The sequence below is a fragment of the Plodia interpunctella genome, chromosome 9, assembly GCF_027563975.2.
Source record: "Plodia interpunctella isolate USDA-ARS_2022_Savannah chromosome 9, ilPloInte3.2, whole genome shotgun sequence".
Classification (NCBI taxonomy): domain Eukaryota; kingdom Metazoa; phylum Arthropoda; class Insecta; order Lepidoptera; family Pyralidae; genus Plodia; species Plodia interpunctella.
Genome location: NC_071302.1, coordinates 9,956,459 through 9,976,006, shown reverse-complemented (window position 1 = coordinate 9,976,006; position 19,548 = coordinate 9,956,459). Strand labels below are relative to the sequence as shown.

Genomic DNA, 19,548 nt, shown 5'->3' with positions numbered 1-19,548 from the left:
ACGAGGTGATTAAGGGACCTACCTTAGCAGTACGTAGGCAATAAGAGGATTTCCAAGCAGACTTGGAACGTTGTAAAATCGCAGTCAAATCTTTTTTATAGTGACTTGGGATATAACGGCGTCACAGGCCCGGCATGCAACTGGGAATACGTATGTTAAGTACTATGTATTTAGGCATATTCAAATCTGTGTTTTTTCTGAGTAGCGATTTATTATCAATCGACTTCTAAAAAGGAGTACATACTTAATCGCCGCGATATTCTTTAGCATACGATACGAAAACTTCAAACGCTGAATATTTCTTGTTGGCGCGGTAAATATACAGCATTCAGAAATAATGAGATGGACGTATGTTCAACAGGAACATTCAAATAGTATAACAGAGTCAAAAATAAAACCAATAGTATTTACTACGTTTAATTTTATGGTCAGACACATTTTGTATAAGTGGGAAGATTTAATAGATCTAACTCGGCTTAAACAATAATTCATATAAAGAATGAAAAATAAAATATAAAATTGAGTATTAAATAATCTCATACTTTGCTGACAAAGCAACACAAAAGAGTAGTTTAAAAACAAATGATAGAGCTATATATTCATAAGGTTCGCAATATTCCTTCCATGGGTTTATGAAATTGATGATCGATTCTGTATGTTTGCTACTCTTATCTGTTGATCTGTACTTCTCATATCGGAAACATTGTTCTTTCAAAAGTAATACTACTGCCTCTGTTCCATTATACTACTTTTCAAGTTTCAGGACATTTCTTCTGTTTGATTATAGCTCTGTCCGAAGGCAGCAAGAATGCAATTACTCCACCCACTGAAAAATAAAAATTACATGTCAATTTTAAGGCCAAGAATGAAGCCCCTAAGAATCCTAGATTAAGATTTAGATGATGTTTTTTTTTTTCATTAGTTTACCTATATATTATTTTGTTTCATAATTCCAGACCGACCAGTTAATGATAGATGGAAACCTTATTTGTCAGTTTTTCACACGATTTGAAGACAAAAGTAATACTATTTGTCTGCATATTGTGTGAAACAATAACAAAAAAAATTACTTAAAACTAACAAAAGCAATGCCACAAAGTCATATAATGGCCTCAGCGCAGCTATAGTATAACATAGGCGAGTAGCAGCTCATTTTCAGCGGACACTTTTGAGATCGTTTGATGAAGAACAATGGTAGTGAGGTAGCTCATGTAAGTTCCACATAATGACTTACAGATTGTAATGCCTCCAAAGATGTAGAACGAAGCTTCGCAGTTGGTGTCCAGCAGGTCTTTCAGCAGATTGATGCCAAGCACAGCACTCGCCCGCCCCACCATCAGTGTTAGACAGACAGCCATTGCTCTGGTAAATAACATTTATTTGTACACAAAGAATGCTACAGTTATATCATTCGTTTCATTATTATTAGAAATACACGACAAGAAACAGGTTAATGATAACATGTTTTGTGCTTCGTTCCGTTCCGTTCGTTCTAACCGTATACTCGGTTTTACAACTGCCGCTATCTATATGATCTCATTTGAATGGTCATCTTTAGATATTTCAATAGGTACCATTTGTCTCTTTCTCTCACCTGAGAGTTCTCTCGCTCTCCTGCTTTATCTTCACCACTTTACGTGCTCACTTTGCATGATGTAGTTTTAATTGGTCCTAAGAAATATTCACGCTCACATAATATATTTCTCCAGCCAAACACCAGTGCTTCCATTGTTGTGCTACGGTTTGAAGGGTGAGAGACGCAGTGTAGTTGCAAAGTCTGAAACACGCGTGTGACAGCCCTGGTGTTTCAGGCGGCCATAGGCTGCGGTATACATTTACCATCAGGTGGGACGATTGCCTCATTACCTGTGCTATAAAAAGAAGGGCGGACAGGGAGGCCCTTATGCCTAGTTGCCTTTGGTCCATCAACGGATGTCAACGTGACGAAGGACGACTGAGCAATGTGGCGTGACGCTTACTTGACATATGTGGGGAAGACGTCGACGCTAAAGGTGGACAAGAAGCCGAAGTTGATGACACCAGACACGTAGATGATGAAGAGGATGGCGCTCAGGATCCAGGAGGTGGTGGCGTTCACGCACAGACCTGCTACGCCTGACACGACCTGGAAAATTTTCCTTTTTAAGTCCTGAACAAAATTATATGTTCTTGTTCATCCTACTCTATACCGGTTATGTGCTGTCGGCGAACTCAGGCAGCCAACTTAAATATTAGTTTTAATTTAATTATTTATTTTTATTTATAACTAATTATTATTTGTAAATATTTCACTACCTGTTACTATTACCAATTTCTAGCAAAACGAACAAAAAAAACTCGCGTTTCTTGTATTGCCCCCCTTAGATATAAATTTTTGTTTGTTTTGTTATAGCAAGAAATACATCTGTGAAAATTCCAATTGTCTATCATGGTTCATGAGACACAGCCTGCTGACAGATAGACAGACATCGCAGTCTTAGTAATTGGATCTCGTTTTACCCTTTGGGTACTTCCAAATTACGTAGTCCCTAAAAAATAAGATTTAACTCAATAAATACTTCACCGACATTGACGTTTGGTACAAATAAATAAGACTATACTACCTATCAGGATTTTTAAATAGGTACCATGGATTCAGTAAGTACTTCGTTGTACGGAGTACCTACTAATTCCATGATCTTTAAGGTACTTTTATAACGAAAAATACGTGGACAAAATAATAATCCCACTAATATTATAAATGTGAAACTTTGTGAAGCTGTTTGTTACTCTTTCACGCAAAATGTACTGGACGGATTCTTATGAAATTAGGTACACGGGTAGAATATAACCTGGATTAACACATAGGGTACTTTTTATCCCAAAATTCGCTGCGTCACGGGAGCGAAGCCACGGGACGCAGCTAATATTAATACAAGTCTGTGTATTAGTCTTACTTGTATAGCAATGAGCAGATTTTTTCGCCCCAAGTAGTTGACCATCGCGCCCATGATGGAATTCAGAACGGCCATAAATATACCGATGGAGAAGACCATAGACATGGCGACGTCGTTCAGACCGCATTTGTTTTCTACCTGAAAATATATAATGATGCTCGTATATCGTTGACATTCCTTAGTCATTGTTAAAATAACTTTTTTTTTATAATAATTTACTTTTTGACACAAGCACAAGATTGTTGTTGTCAGAGAGATTTACATCATAATGTATTCAATGCGTGACAAAAAATCAATACCGTTGAGGAGTTCCCTAATCGGGAGCCGTCCCTTGGTGTACCATCAAATCGTTATTAAATAAAAAACCCGTCAGTATCAGTATACTTGGTTACGGTGCCGTAAATGACTAGGGATCACTCTTTTTCGCATAATTTCTTTATCCTAATTTAATTTTGCATACGAGTTAGGCATATAATTTTTTAACATAATAATATTTTGACATACTTTTTTTTTGGCATACCTTTTCAATAAGCGTAATTATAGTTTAGGCTAATGTATTTTACCATAATTTTGATTTGCATAAAGCTATAGTGTAGCAGTAGGTTAGGGTGCGTCGGATGGCCCTTGGTCCACCCATAAGCTGCCAATATGCTTTAGAATGTTATGCTTAAAAATTGTTATGCTTATGGTAGGTATACGTAAATTGTGCCTAAATTATGCCAAATTAATATTGTGCGTAACTATTGTTATGATAAGTAAAAGTTTGTATGCCATGTTAAATTTAGACTTAAAATTGTATTGAACCAAATGACTACTGTGTCATCAATTGTAGATAACACCGTTATCTAAATACCTTATATGCTGGCTCCACACTATCGTCAAACTGAGATTCTGATTGCGTCGTTTGTACAAGTGCTTTTATTAATCGCAATGAAAAACCAGCCATTTATGCCGAATCCGTCAAAGTTTGGCGAAGTGGCCCGCGATAGCGTGCAGCGGCATTACATTGAGGTAATTTATAAGGACTTAATGTGAAATAGTGTTTGTATGTTCGTTTGTCCTTCTAATACGTCAAATCGGAGCATTGATTATTCATTGTAAAGATAATTTACGAGCTGGAGAGTGACATATACTATTTTTGACACGAGTGGATCCCCGCCATCAGGTAGTTATATCATAAATCTATAAAATATTAACATAATTCTATTCTAACAAAATAATCAGTGTGCAAACAACACAATCTTTACTTTGAAATATTAAATATCATGCTTAATTATGGGAAATGGTGTATTATACAGATAGACAAACAACATCGTCAAATAATATTTGTGTAATGATAGAATGAAGATATTTCGTATTTACTTTTAAAAAAATGAAAATCGCACGTATATTTCTTTCTAGGCGTTTGGTTCCGCCAAAGCTTAGCTGAGAGGCAACAGCAGCACTCACGTCGTAAAATCATAGCTGAATCTTCAAAAATTTTAGGCTACGAATTAATTTAGGTTACTTTTTAGGCTATGAATTTATTTTTTTCGAGAAACATATGAAAATTGACCATTGAATTCAGTTTTATTCTTTGCAATTTTGATTACCTGTTTGTATTGTTTTTCTCTATATAATGTTAATTCAATGTCATCTTGCACATACATTGCAAGATGACATTGAATTAACATTATATACGTATTCATTGTATGTACGAACTCAGAACAATTTATATATTTATTAATGACCTGACCAACCCAAAGCAGAGTTCTATGGCACAGCTCGGGTCTCCATCCGACGCCAAGTGAAATAGGATGATGAAGAACAGGAAGAAAAGGAAGAATGAGATAAATAAATCAGACCTGTCCGCTGATGGTAGCGTTCTGCGAGTACCGGATCATCTCACAGAAGGTCAAACCTTCAGTGCCGTCCTGCAGCGCGCGTATCACACCGTCAGCGATAAACGGCAGCCACACCATGTACGGATTGAAACTAGAAAATATGACAAACTCTTTTTGAGACACTATTAAAAATATTGCACTAGAAATATCTAAATTTTACGTCACACGCGCTCCCCGACTCGTACGTGCAACATTGCAATTTATAAACGAAAAAAATATCGTTGCTACTATGATTTATTGTCATATATAAAGACATGATAATTGTATGTAAAATATATTTTGAGGTACAAAAAGCCAAACAAAGCCAAACAATACACATAGTATTAACAAGATGGGATAGGAAGAGATACCACAATCGCTAACGTATAATATATTAATATTTTATCAGCCATCAAGAACGTATAAAACGTATAAAACGTGTAAAACCTTTAAACGTATACTTACCAAATGTAAACTATAACGAAGATGAGCGATATAATAAAAGTATTCCACAATAAGGGGGGCTTCATCAGCGGCACGGTCTGAGCGACCACTGACGACCAGAAACCCTTGATCTCTTTCATGCCATTGTCTTCGTCTAGGACCACGGAGTTCACCTTCAATATTCATTAAGCATACAATAATTAAATTAGAAATAAATATGAGACTGGTCATGGCAGTAGGTGGAAATTCTATAGTAGGCTTGATGTCGTCAAGTATGATGCGTGTCATTATTGTTTCAGCCTTTTTCAGCCCACTGCTGAGCATAGGCCTCCCTTCGCGCACGACACTCTCATCTGTCCTGTGCCTCTCTCATCCATGTACGAGCTGCGACTTTCATTACATCTTCCGTCCATCCCATTTCGATTGTCATCACAGGTTATCTAACACATCTATCACTTATCCTCGGCTAGCATCCATTCCTTCATATATGTTCATTGGTCTAACAACTAAGGATGCCTTAATGTAAACTAAACTCTTGTTAACTTCATTCGTGTTCTTGCCTGCCCATTGATCTTAGCAAACATAGTAACTAGATTAAATTCTACTTCTACAAAGATTTCTGTAACATATTTATATTAGATATTTACTTCAATCGCAAATGTACTGGCATATCGTGGCATCGTATTTTCAAGCATAGTATAAATTTCATGTTATTTGCAAACAAACAGACAAATATGACAAAGAATCTTACCAAATACAAATCTCCACTTTTCCCAGTATTGATCATGAACATTTTCCTCAATATATCCATAGCGCCATCGTGGTCGCCAGAACTGAGCAGGTACTTGGGGCTCTCGTACGCGAACATGAGGCCGAAGGAGCTGATGATGCAGGGAATGCTGAAGATCAGGTTGAGGAGGCGCCAGGAGTTGAAGTGGATGTCCAGGAACGGAATGTAGTAGGAGAAGGTAAGGGGTAACACAGGGATTGTGATTGCTGGAAAGAAAAGTGTGGGGTTTTTAATATTATCATTCTTCATTTCGTAATATATTATAATTACATTATAATAAGATCCATTAATGACTTTTAGTATAAGTGGAGGGAACACCAAAACTAGAAATCGGTTTTCCATAATGTTTGTTTAAACTGGACTTTCTTCTAATAATAGGCTAGTGACGATGACCTATGAGAAGAAACTTCAAGTAAGAATCTTTGAAAATGTCATGTTTAATTTATATAGCATAAAAAACAAATGACGACATTGCGTCACTAGTTTAAATAAAACTAAGTTTATCATCATCATCAAAACGCTAAATGAATCCCAAAAATAAGATTCAGATAGTAGTCTTGACAGCTTTGAGTTTTACTCGTGTGACTTTTGAACGTGACAACTTCGTGTAAAGTATAAATAATTTCATATTTAGTGTGTTACAAATGTAATAACACAAAAAATCTTTCCTAATCATTTGATCACACAAAAAACATACATTTAAATGATATTTGCCAAATGTTAAAATTGTTTTATATTAAACTAACGAATAGTTAAAACTTTTATACTTCCACGAAGTAAAAAAAAAATTGTATGAACCTTTCCTTGAAATATTCGCAGTTATCTTGATGAGATACCTAATCAAAGTCAAATATTTAGAACGAATTATATTTTATTGCTATTTAAATATAGAAATGACGAAATGTATTACTGAGGAGGATATTGACATAAACAGATCTTGACTGATACTGACATGTTTAAACAAGCTAGCTCTGAACTATCAAATAAGAGTAATAAATAAAGAGTATCAAACAATTGTGGTTATTTATCAAAACCCATGTATATTGATCCAGCTCGATAGACCTTCTCCTAAATCACATATTGCCATCTGTCCACACCAATAACCGCAAATAACAAATTATATGCGCACTGAGAATTTTTACACATTACACACAGCTCCAACTAACTCGAGCCGAGGATAAAGTACGGATGTGGTGACTAGGTACTGCACCGAGAAGGCCCCCTAAGAACACTTACTTATTTATTTTTACTTAATGGCCAAAATCTTTGGTCAGCAAAAAAATAAAACGAAGATGTAGCAGTCATTCAATGAAATTATATTGCCCTTTTGGATTTTACAACAAAAATAACAAATTTGTCAATTTTCATATTAAAATCATTCGGCGGGAATCCTTGTATATGTCATTGTGAAAAAATATTTTAAATTAAGGAATGCAAAAATAAACTTTTTTTTTGTTGGTTGCCAGTGCAACATCAATCCTGAACACTTAATGTTCCTAATGCTGAGGCACACGAGCCTTCCTTATCTTTCATATCATTATTATTATTTAAGAAGAAATAAAGACTATTATTAGCGTATTCAATATACAGTTATCATCCAATATCTTAACACGTTTTGCATTTATTCATTGAAGAACACTTATTGCTTAGAACAATATCATAAATTACCTAATTAATGAAAAAAATAATAAAATAAATACATGAGTTCTCATATAAAATAAGCCTTAATCAAAAGACCAATCTAAAAGAATCTGTAGGTATGTATTGTCCCTCGCTCGGGAGAATACATTTTTGGTCACCTATCGACCGCGACCTTTACGAAAGTGGCATCGACTTACCGGCCATAATTCCCTGGCAGGACATATAGACGGTGCTAGTGAGGATGATCATCATGTTCCTCCTCGCTGCTGGAGTAGACTCGCCCAGGAAAGCCATGGACAACGCGTATGAGCCAGATACCCTGGTGAAAGGGAAAAAAAAATATTTTTTTTAAAGTTGTCTAGAACATCTTGAGTAGTCGAATACCGATGTTTGAACTTAAGAGTTCAAACATCGGTATTCAGTAGAGAGTATTAGTAGTAGAAGAGGCAGTTGACGTCATCACTTATTGGTCAACATAAAATTTTGTCTGCCATTTTGAAATAAGAAGGCTTGATTACTTACGCGCTTGAGGACAGCAGTTTCAGAATGCAGTAGACGATCCAGTTGGGAGATAGAGTCGCCAGGGCTCCGGTGAAGAAGCCCAGCATCATGGAGTACACTAAGATTTTCTTTCTACCACGAGTGTCGGCTAAATAGCCCCAAATGTGTGAAAAGGCTATGATACCTGGAATTCAATTAAGGAGATGTTATCAGAAGATCAAGTTATGTAATTCCGCCCTAAAATAGGACCAATCCACCCGTGGAAGTCGAACGAAATGTCTAAAGGACCTTGTGTTCTTGGCAACTTATAGGATATGGCAGCTGAGCCATTATTTGCGGGGTGACACCAGAATCACATGTGTCAAACATACCCCACCGGAATAGACTATCTTTAGGTACCCGGCTCACCTAAGTGGACCACGTATTTTTTCATAATTAATGATGAAGATACTTACCGACCAGAGGCATGCCGGCCATCATGCCCTGCTGAGCGCTAGTGGTGCTCAGCTCGCAGGCGCTGGCCGGGACGAGATAGGCCACAGAGAATATCTCGAACACCATCCCCGTGATGATGCCGCCGGATAGGATCAACAGGTACAAGTTGAATTTGCTGAAGCCTGCAAGCAATTTTTAATCACTACACAGTATAAAACACAGTCACCCGCTTCTGTCTGTTTCTAAGCTTTCTTCTTTTAAGCGCTCAACGGATTTTGATACAGTTTTCACTTTTATCAGGCAATTTATTCCCGAAAGTTAATAAATGTTAGTTCGCACGAGTTCATAGATAAATGAACTCGTGCGAATCCGGGTCAGGACATTAGTTATCATACTACATAGTATAAAACAAAGTCGCTTCTCGCTGTCTGTCCCCTATGTATGTAAGTATGCTTAGCTCTTTAAAACTACCCAACGGATTTTGATGCGGGTTTTTTAAATAGATACTATGATTCCTGAGGAAGGTTTAAGTGTATAATTTATTATGGTTTAACCGGGCCGCTAATCATAAAATAAATAACTAACGTCAGTCTTTTCTTCGTTCCGTACTACTCGTATACAAACAATCTTACCGTGTCTTTTTGCAATATAAATTAAGTACACTTTTAGGAAATAGCTTTCGTCATGATTACATCTTTTAATTCAGAACCTAAACAACGTTTCAAAAAATGTTTTTGTTTCTGATTTATTTTCATCAAATGAAACAATAAGTACTTTGAAGACTGTTTACATATTAGAACTCGGAACAAAAAGCGGAGTGTTAATGTAGGTCATCACAGTTTATCTTGGATTGCAAGTTGTCCATTTATTTAAATCTGAATGGGAATGAAATATATACTCGTATGTGCAGTCTTGTAAACTGTATCAGACTTCGCGTAATTGCTTCTCATAGCTATATCACATAACGCTAAATATTATAATTATATTTAATGCAAAGTTGACCTTGTGTATATAATGAATGCATTATTGTCAGAATCTGCCGAATGTACCTATCAACATGGCATAGTTAAATATAAAGACGTCTTTATCCTTTACGAGGCAGACAGAGCCAATATTTATGAAACTCATTGCCCACGTTTAGCTTTATAGTGGGATATTGGTGGATTTGAGATTAAATAGAGATAGGTTGATAGCTCAACGCTTATGAGAAATAACTCCAGTTTATAGCCCTTTCTCTTGATTGACTTTTACAATCTGCGCGGGGGGGGGGGGGGGGAGCAGCTGGCACCTCATGTTTTATGTCACTCCCAGACCAGCCAGGATGGAAAAAAATATTAGAAAAATGCTATCTTATCCAACTAATCCCAGTCCCAACTGTTTCGTTACAATTATAATATTTAAATATTTAGTAATAAATAAGTTAATTACAAAAAAATATATGATTGTCAAAGAGATCTTATTGCATTCAATGCGTGACAAAAAAATCATGTCCACGCAGTAAACCGTTGAGGAGTTCCCACGTCTAGATCCGTTCCTGGGTGCCCAACATGTCATGCTTATCATAATAATGTATGGTCATCCAAAGTAACTGTGTGTACAAAATCCCAGCTTAAACGGTTGAAGATATCTGCTTCAAAGTTGCAAAGTTCCACCCGATTAGACATTAGAGACATACCTACATTTAATTAAAGGCTTTTCTTTATAGGATTACATAAATTCAGGAATTATACGGTAAATATCGCTATTTCGTAATTTTAGTTTTAAAATTTACAAGTTCACATATACTTAGTTGACATTATTGGTATATAGTTCGTAATGTTATTCACCCAAGTGAGAATTCCTGGAATTCCGGGAATTCCCACGGGAAAGTATAATGCTGGCTCGACACTATCGACAAATAATTCGCTAGATAAAGATTTTGATTTTAAAATATACGGCCTTACCTGTCATGTTGAGGGCATCCTCGAACGGCACCTTGTCCAATTTTGCAGTCATTTTAACTTAAATAAAGTAAATTAAAAGAAAAATGTCAAGAAACGCGTCCAACTGAATGCAAGGCAGCACATTACATCGATATTGTGCCTCGACACCGCGTACTATATAATGTATCGGAACTATATTAATCACTATTTATACATACAAGTTTTGTTATATACATATATTATTACGGAGATGGGTTCCGTATACTAAGTAATCGCCATTTGCTTCCAGTGAAAGTAAAACATCGTGAGGAAACCTGCACTAGTTGGTAATTTATCATCAAGTGTGTAAGATGGGGAAGGCAATAGCAAACTTTATGATTGCGACCCTCAGCCATTAATACGAAGGCTTGACAGTAATTCTGAAAAAATATTCGTTCATTTCAGGACTTTGCTCTCGTAGGAATTTCGGGATAAAAAGGTTTTGTTATTTGCTTATTATATTGTTGTATTACACCCGTATCCCAAACGGGTTTATGTAATTTTGTATGAACCAGTGGCGTCATTTCGAATTTTACCAAACTATGATTTTTGAAATAACATTTTCAAGGGGAACTCATTTGATTATAGATAACTAGCGGCCCGGCCCGGCTTCGCTCGGGTAAAAATATAATAAAATATACACCTAAACCTTATTCAAGAACCACACTATCTATTGGTGAAAACCGCCTGAAAATCTGTGCAGTAGTTTTTGAGTTTTACTCGAGCGAAGCCGGGACGGGAAGCCAGTTAAAAAATAAAATCGCCCTCAGTCTCTACCTTTTTCTAAGCAACGGATTTTGATTTTCAGATATTTAGACAAAATATTCCCGAAGGTGTAAACATACCTCGTGCAAAGCCGGCACCGATCGCTAGCTTTTTAAAATATTTTGCTACAGTACACATTAAGACAAGAATGAACTGCAAACGATCGTAACTGATCCCTAAATGTTATCATTTCAGTGTATATAAAAGTTTTCAAATGTAATAAAACAAACAAAACGTTTCTCATTTAATGCTCCGTGATCGCAGTCACCTCATAGATAGGAAAACATCGGAAAATACAGCGTCTCTGGCACGTTTTTCCAAAGCCTTATCCTAACTAATATTATTAGCGAAAGCAAGTTTCTTTATTTGTTTGTTTGTTACCTCTTCACGCTCTATCTACTCAAATAATGTTCTTGAAATTTTGCATACATACAGATTGAAGTATGGAGAAGGACATAGGGTACCTTTCATCCCGAAAAATTAACGCGGACCAAGCCGCGGGCAAAAGCTAGTCTATAGTCTATTATTATAAAGAGGTAAGCGTTTGTGAGTTTGTGACTTTGTGAGTTTGTATATTTGAGGCGGGTAATCTTCGAAACTACTGAACCGATTTCAAAAATTCTTTCCCCACTAGAAAGGTACATTATCAAAGATTGCTATAGGCTATATTTTATCTCAAAATTCCCACGGGAGTGAAGTCCCGGGCAGCATCTAGTAATAAATAAATTACGAACGACGACACATTATTCAGGTGTGGAATAAAAAACGAAAATTGCAGTAGATAAGCATATTTTATTCTTATGATGCATTAAAAAAATTCTTCACTTGACTTTGTCTTTTGGTATTAACATGCTCACTGCCACGCCACCTATGAACAAAATATAAATCAATAGTTTACTCAAGCAGACTTAATATATCCTATCCGACTATTAGTTATAAATGCGAAAGTTTATGAGGATGTAAGTAGTAGTATGTTTGTTACACATTCAGGCAATTTCACCATAGCAATGGAAACACTCTCTTAGATTTTTCTTTCTTGTAATAACAAGAATTTTTGAAGTATTTTTGACGACGACTTTTACGACTACCTATCGAAAACTGCCATCCAGTAGTTTTTGAGTGATGCGGGAACAAACATATAGACTGACAAAAATTCTAAAATATATTGTTTTGGCCTCTATTAGTCCCATAACTACCTATGTTCATTTTTCCTTAATATCTCCTATGTATACAGACATGCCCACATACAGTTGTTAACGCAAAAAGACGGGTGCTATAAGTATAAATGTCTGTCTGTCTGTCTATCTTTATACGTGTCACTATACCTGTAGCTCATCAACGGGTGAACCGATATGAATGTGATTTTTTTATGTGATAGCTAACTTCGGTTCAGCCGTTAAAAAGTTGTAACAAAATGAATATTGAAAGTCGGGGTTTTTTTAATTTATACAATTACATACACGCACATATTTTTATCAATCGACATATGCAAGCGACCGCAAGCCAAGACTCCCTGCATGAATATCGGTGTGTGCCTCGGTAATAGCGACTTTTGATAAATAAATAATAAATAAATAAATATATTAGGACAAATCACACAGATTGAGCTAGCCCCAAAGTAAGTTCGAGACTTATGTTATGGGATACTAACTCAACGATACTATATTTTATAACAAATACATGTATAGATAAACATCCAAGACCCGGGACAATGAGAAAAAGATCATTTTCCATCATGACCCGACCAGGGATCGAACCCGGGACCTCTCGGTTCAGTGGCAAGAACTTTACCACTGCGCCGCCGAGGTCGTCTACGAAATGTTTAGATGCCGTTAGTTGAGCTATTCGACTGCAAGTTGAAACGATTGAACCGCCCAATACATAACAAAGTGACTGATCTTACTAAGAACAAAAGCCGACCAGCCGTAGAAGGTCGCAGCGCAATGATGGAAGATGGTGGCTCCTATGAGGTTGACGCCGGCCATAGAGGCGAAGCGGGCGAACATCATGGACATGCTGGTCACCAATCCTCTGTGATTAAAATAAAGTTTATAGCTACCTAAGTCTCTGTCTTATTCTAGCGTGTTTCCAGTTTCATTTGGAGCAATCAATCCGGATCAACAGTTTTAAAAAGTACTTAACTAAACTTTTGAAGATTGGACTGTGATGTTACGACTTAGGTGGCTCTACTTGGCCATAAAAATCTGGACCACTGACCGAATTGGACATTCTCGAAAAATGGCAGAAGTTAGATCGGCGACTCTCGGATTACTGAGGGCGAAGTGTGCGGGTTTGTATTTTCACTTCTCACCATCATCGAATCGATTCGATGTGTGACGCAGCGGGCCAATGACATTGCAGTGTGGTTGTCGTTGCGTCACAATAGCACGATGTGAGTGGTTCGCTGTGTCTCAAGTGGTCGAGTCGATCAAACGTTACAACCATCTGTCTGTCGGCAAATTTCTTTAGGAACTGTGTAGTTGCCTATCAGCTGTTAAGGCATTACATTCTTCACGCTTTTACAACTATGTAAATACTCGTATAATATCGAAATCTATAGTAGATTAATGCGATTGAGATATTCATAGACGAAACGGAAAAACATAAGTAATGTAGTTAAAAAAAAACTTTGAATTTATCCAAGAAACGCCAAAATCTATTATCGACTTTTGTGGCGTGGTTGTAAACCACCCGTGAGAACAATTTTCCGCACTTAGGTTTGTCTGGGTCCTTTCTGCGTGAATAGTTATGCTGCTGCTTTAGTCAAGCCAACGCAGCTATTTATTTATTAGATTATGGTAAATTCTAGCAAGAAACAAATACCTATAAGAAGTTGGGTACAAATCCGTGAAATACGACGCGACACTGCCGATTCCTACGGTTGTTCCTTGAAGCAGCGTGAAAAAGACCATCACAGCTATCGGCTGGGTGACGACGTTGAGCAGAATGCCACTCGCAGCTGCTATGGAGAAGGTGGCAATGAGGACCAGGCGCCGGTGTACTGCTACCTGCAGGATGTCATGTCAGATCACATAGATTATGTCAGAACATTCCAAGGTTGAGATGATTATCATAATATGTTGTACGTTATCTCACCTGAGCTACCAGGAGAGTGAGAATACAGAAGAATATGCCATAGATCATGCCGGAATATAGGGTGTAGGGGGATATGGTGTCGTCACAAGTAAGCTGAAAGAAAATTGAATATCTATCTATATATTTGAAAAAACTGAAGCAACGTAAAAAAATATCTATAGGACAATCGCAATTTGGTGAAAAACTTGCAAGATTTAATTACAGACAGACAAACATCGGGACAGATGAAACTACTTAAACAACAGCTTGTAAAATTGTTCTTCTCAAAGTTAGATTAATGCATGTTTAATATTTGTTACTAAATAAAAGGACAACTAAACAAACAAACATGTTTGTTAAATTTTGCAACTTACATGTCGAACATTGGTAGAAGTGGACAGTTTCTGAGCTATGGATTGACATAAACTTGCGCCTGCGTTGGACCCGTCGGCCAACGCGTTGAAGAACATATTCACAATCATGGGGTACCCCATCCCACATCAGGAACACATTGTTACTGGAATATTCCGTTTAACTTTTTAATATTTACTCTCTCTCTCTCTTTTCCAGTCATGTTCAACCGCCAATGGCCAATTAATATAAAATTCCTCCGCAACTGATTGACAAAAAACGCGCAGCTGAACTATTGGGCGTGCAAAATGAGTTAACACACACACACAAAGTCGCAGGCAATAGCTAACGCCTATTTTATTGTTAAAGCAATGAATTTTCGCAATATCTGATTAAATTATTTCTTTCAGGGGTCTCGTTTTAAATTGTCTTTTAATTAAATGCATAGAACATAAAATATAATGATGTAGATCTTTTTCTCGACGGAACTAATTGCCAACTAATACACATAGCGTAAGTAGTTTGTATCTATGTAAACTTATTTCACCGCAAGAAATTTCACCCAAAACGGCCCAGGCTCGGCGAACTTTTTGACGACAGTACCGGCAACGCATTTCTTTCTGAGCATTTTCAAATTTGTCATGGATTTTTATAAAAAATTGAGACATAGCATTCAGGTTTTCAAATAGAAACTCACGTGCTACCGCAGATAGTCATAAGAAAATAAAGTTTTAGTGTGGTCCACAGAAAAGGTGGTTTGAATATAGGTATTGTCTGATCCACGATTGATCTCCAAAAGGTTGGGCTGGTTTGGTTACTTGGGTCGATCTTCAATTGTTTCACCTGGAAAGAATATCAAATTCTTATAGTTTATTCGCTAGCTGATAATATTGCTATTTGGAACGTGAAGGCGTTATCTAAGACGCGAACTTGTTGCAAGACCTTTTAAAAAAGTTAAGACATTGCTAAGGATTTATATTCATTCATGTATACATACATATTTCTATTGTGTTCTTTAAGCTGCTGGTTCATAACTAGTCAAGAAAGAGGGAAAAATAATTTTTTGAAACCAGTTTCAACCGCATTTATTATTTCGTAAAAGTGCAATGTGGTCGTTAAAATTTTTTAGCAGGATTTTAATTCGAAAGTCCTTAGCCCTGTGACGACAAAAAGAAAAAGGTTTAAAAATACAAACCGGATATTCAATTCCATTCCCTCCATTAGCCTCATACATGATCCTCAACACCGCCAACGCTTTGTCATTCTCTCCCTTGTCTGCCAAGAACTTCGGGCTCTCCTGAAGGAAGACCAGCGACAACATACCAAGGCCGAGTGGAACTGCCATTACCATGGTGAACAGGCGCCAGGGTCGAAAAGTAATCGATAGCCAAGTGATGGGTATTCTGAAGTCCAAGGGGAGGATCAGGTAAGCTAGTCCTGAAAAGACAAAATCTCACGTGAATATCGTATGACGCGAAGGAACATACCATTGGCAGATTATAGGCAATAATATCATTCCCAAAGAGGGTTAACGTCGGGTTCAAATTCAAATTCAAAATTCTTTATTTAGTATGATATACATCACTTATTGACGTCAAAAAATTACTTAAACTAAGTCTACTGCCGACTTCCAAAGCGCAGATGAAGAAGAAGCGGCGCAACAAACTTCGCCGCAGCCTTTTGCCGTAAAATCCCAGCCGAATCTTCGTAACTATACAAATCCGTGAAGTCAACTGTGACCACATTGTATACAAGAAAACTTTAATTCTTTCGAATAAACAGTGTTAGGTATATTCATGTTCTAGTGTGGCATAATTTGACAAGTTTGTTTTTTTTTTCTTGCTTTATTGCTCAGACGAATTGCTTACCAAAGGAAACAAACTCTGTCAACAAGTTCATCCCGGTAAGTATGAAGAGGTACCTTCCTCGGTGTCTGCTGCTCACGGCCTCTCCCACATATGTCATCGTTAGGGTGTATGATACTGATGAACTGCGAAAAAACATGTTGATCGTTTTAACATAGATATTTCTTATATATACGCCTCCAGATATACGCCTAAAAATTTAGCTTGATTAAGTATGTAAGTATAAAGTTAAAAAATAAATAACAATTAAAAACCCCAAATATCTAAGAGTATATAAATCAGTTCGGCTCATCCCTTTTTAAGCTATGATGTCACAGATGTAGGTACATAGACACGCAAAACTAACACCCCTTTGTTTTACTTCGGGATCTGGATCGGCTTCGAATTATTATTTTTTATCTATCAAAAGATTGTTTTCCGATTTTCTTTTTCAGTTTATATATCTATTATTTATTTTTTGATTGTCTAAAATCACGACCACAAGGTTATTCATTTAAAAAAAAGTTTAAGCATACTTTAAACCAAACCATATTTTGTCACATTACAATATTAGACATTAACAGAACGAGACAAAACATGAGTACTTCAGCTTAAACTATCCTTAATACGAATAACGGCCACAGTCTGAAAACAAATTGAGATCTAAATATTCCATTACACAAAAAGATAATGCCAAATTAAGACAATAAACATGATTAGGACATTTTTTATTATCTATCTCTATTACACACTAATTATAACAATGAAACAGACAATATACTGATTAAGATATTGTATTTGTATAAAAAAAATATTTCCATCACATCCATGCCATAAATTAAATTAAGTAGATAAAGAACAGATAACTATCTATAATAGACGGCTCATTCATCAATTAAGATATGAAAAAAGTGAAATTATACATGTTATAATAGAAAATAATACTTTTATTACCATGGCAATAACATATTTAGCTTTGATGCGGTGGTGGTGTAATGGTTAATACGCCCGCCTGTGGATCGAAAGGTCTCAGGTTCGTATCCTACTCGTGCCATATGAGTTTGTATACCAATCTGATTCATATAATTTTCATAGACCACCACTTGCTTCAGGTAAAGGAAAACATCGTGAGGAAACCTGCACACTGGTTGATAGTTTTCTCTCCAGGTGTGTGTATGCGACTACCTGCCACTAGATGGAAGTAAGCAGTCGTAAAAGTCATGTCAAATGACTTTAGGCGACTTGTATAAAATCTGACACCAGTCACCAGACGCTGATGTCAGATCGACATGATGATGACTTAGCTTTGAAAAAGATTGAGAGGTTAACTTTAACCTGCTCTTGTCGATGATTTCTCAACTGGTGTATGAAAAAGTTAAGGCAATGTTTCATTTGATAATGCCCTCGATCTCAGATAAAGAATACAAATTAGAAGGAAGACTTACAAGCTGCAGCTCAGAATCTTCAACACGAGCATGACCTCCCAGGTCGGTGCAAGGCTAGTGAGGACAGCCATCAGGAACCCTCCTGATGTAGATACCATCAAGGCTTGCCATCTGCCGCGGGTGTCCGCATAGTAACCCCAGGGAAACGCGAATATAACTCCTATGGATAATGGATAAATACATTTGTGGTTTTATTTTCACATCGTAACGCTTCATGTATGCAATAGGTAGCTATAAAGCAACTTCTTCATCAATATGTGTACCTTAGGATCGATAATATTCGCCTTTTTAAGAAGTTGAAACCATTGTCATAAGAGGTTTCATAAGCACGTTCCAAAACGTTCTCCGATCTTTAGTATCAGATTATGTTACTTGGGAAGTAATCTTGTCAAATAAATAGACCAAATTTATACAAGAAATCGAATTATGATAATTTTATCATAATTCCATTTCTTGTATGAATTTGGTAGGATAACGGTAGGTATTTACCCTACCGGTACCCTAAGTCTTTCTCAATACTTCAAATTAAATGTATGCAAAATTTCAAGAAAATTTGTTGAGTAGATAGAGCGTGAAAAGGTAACAAACTTACTTCAAGGTGTCAGCTTTATTCAAGACGCCTAAGGCATCTGGAATGACTTTTGCTACTCACTTGTATGTAAGTAAGTACCAGAAAATTTCTCATAAAAATCATTAAAAATACAGTGATTTGGAAGTTTACCGACAAATGGTGCCGAAGCCAAGAGACCAGTTTCCTTCAGTCCCAATTGAAGGTCGCACGTGGCAGAGGCGACTACTATCGTAAAGCCGAACATGTCCAGGGCTGCAGCCATGCTGATGATGGAACTAGCGACCAGGAGCCAGCGGTTGTACCAGCCGTGACCTGGGTAATAAATCAATTATAATTTTGTATTATTATAAATAGGTAAGCGTTTGAATGTTTGAGGCGAGTAATCTCCGAACATTTCAAAAATTCTTTCACCATTACAAAGGTACATTATCCAAGATTGCTATAGGCTATATTTTATCTCAAAATTTCCACGAGAGCGAAGCCCCAGGCAACATCTGTTTAATAATAATTTTGTATTATAATAATTAATCATCAACCAAAATTTGCAGAAGACTTTTTTAACACTAAATGTAACAAGGAACTTTTAAACAAATTTCATAATAATGACATTGAAAAACAGACCTAGCGTTGTTATGCCAATAACCAAAGTTCCTGAAATTGGGCACAAAAGTAACTATCCCTTTCTGGCAAACTTTTAGTGGCATATGCAAGAAAAAAATAGCTACAAATTTAACACCCGAGTCTTGGAACGGCTCATTCGTAAGAATTCCAGTTTAGTATTATAAGTCCTGTTAAGTCAAAAACTCTTTGTAGATATTATACTACGCAAACTTCCTACCAGTCAACTCCACGGCTTCGTCATAGTGGTAGTTGTCGATATCCTTGCTCTCGACATCAGACATGTTGTCGCGCTTCCCATCTACTATC

The 19,548-nt window shown here is 36.6% G+C and overlaps 2 protein-coding genes across 2 annotated transcripts; both read right to left on the bottom strand.

Annotated features, from left to right (window-relative positions):
- Window positions 1-401: 401 nt before the first annotated feature.
- On the bottom strand, window positions 402-10,696 carry LOC128672573 (synaptic vesicle glycoprotein 2B-like). The gene is made up of 11 exons (XM_053749814.2): window positions 10,553-10,696; window positions 8,630-8,791; window positions 8,196-8,358; window positions 7,871-7,992; window positions 5,994-6,238; window positions 5,264-5,415; window positions 4,781-4,910; window positions 2,937-3,074; window positions 1,980-2,125; window positions 1,235-1,362; window positions 402-826 (listed from the first exon to the last, which is right to left on the bottom strand). The coding sequence occupies exons 1-11, from the start codon at window positions 10,602-10,604 to the stop codon at window positions 753-755; spliced, it is 1,512 nt and encodes a 503-aa protein (XP_053605789.1). The 5' UTR covers window positions 10,605-10,696; the 3' UTR covers window positions 402-752.
- A 1,411-nt stretch (window positions 10,697-12,107) lies between these two features.
- On the bottom strand, window positions 12,108-19,548 carry LOC128672593 (putative transporter SVOPL). The gene is given in 12 exon segments (XM_053749843.1): window positions 12,108-12,203; window positions 13,239-13,366; window positions 14,159-14,343; window positions 14,432-14,524; window positions 14,785-14,904; window positions 14,906-14,927; window positions 15,459-15,604; window positions 15,957-16,198; window positions 16,630-16,751; window positions 18,051-18,210; window positions 18,772-18,933; window positions 19,460-19,548. Coding segments are annotated over 12 exon segments (1,491 nt in total). The 5' UTR covers window positions 19,524-19,548; the 3' UTR covers window positions 12,108-12,156.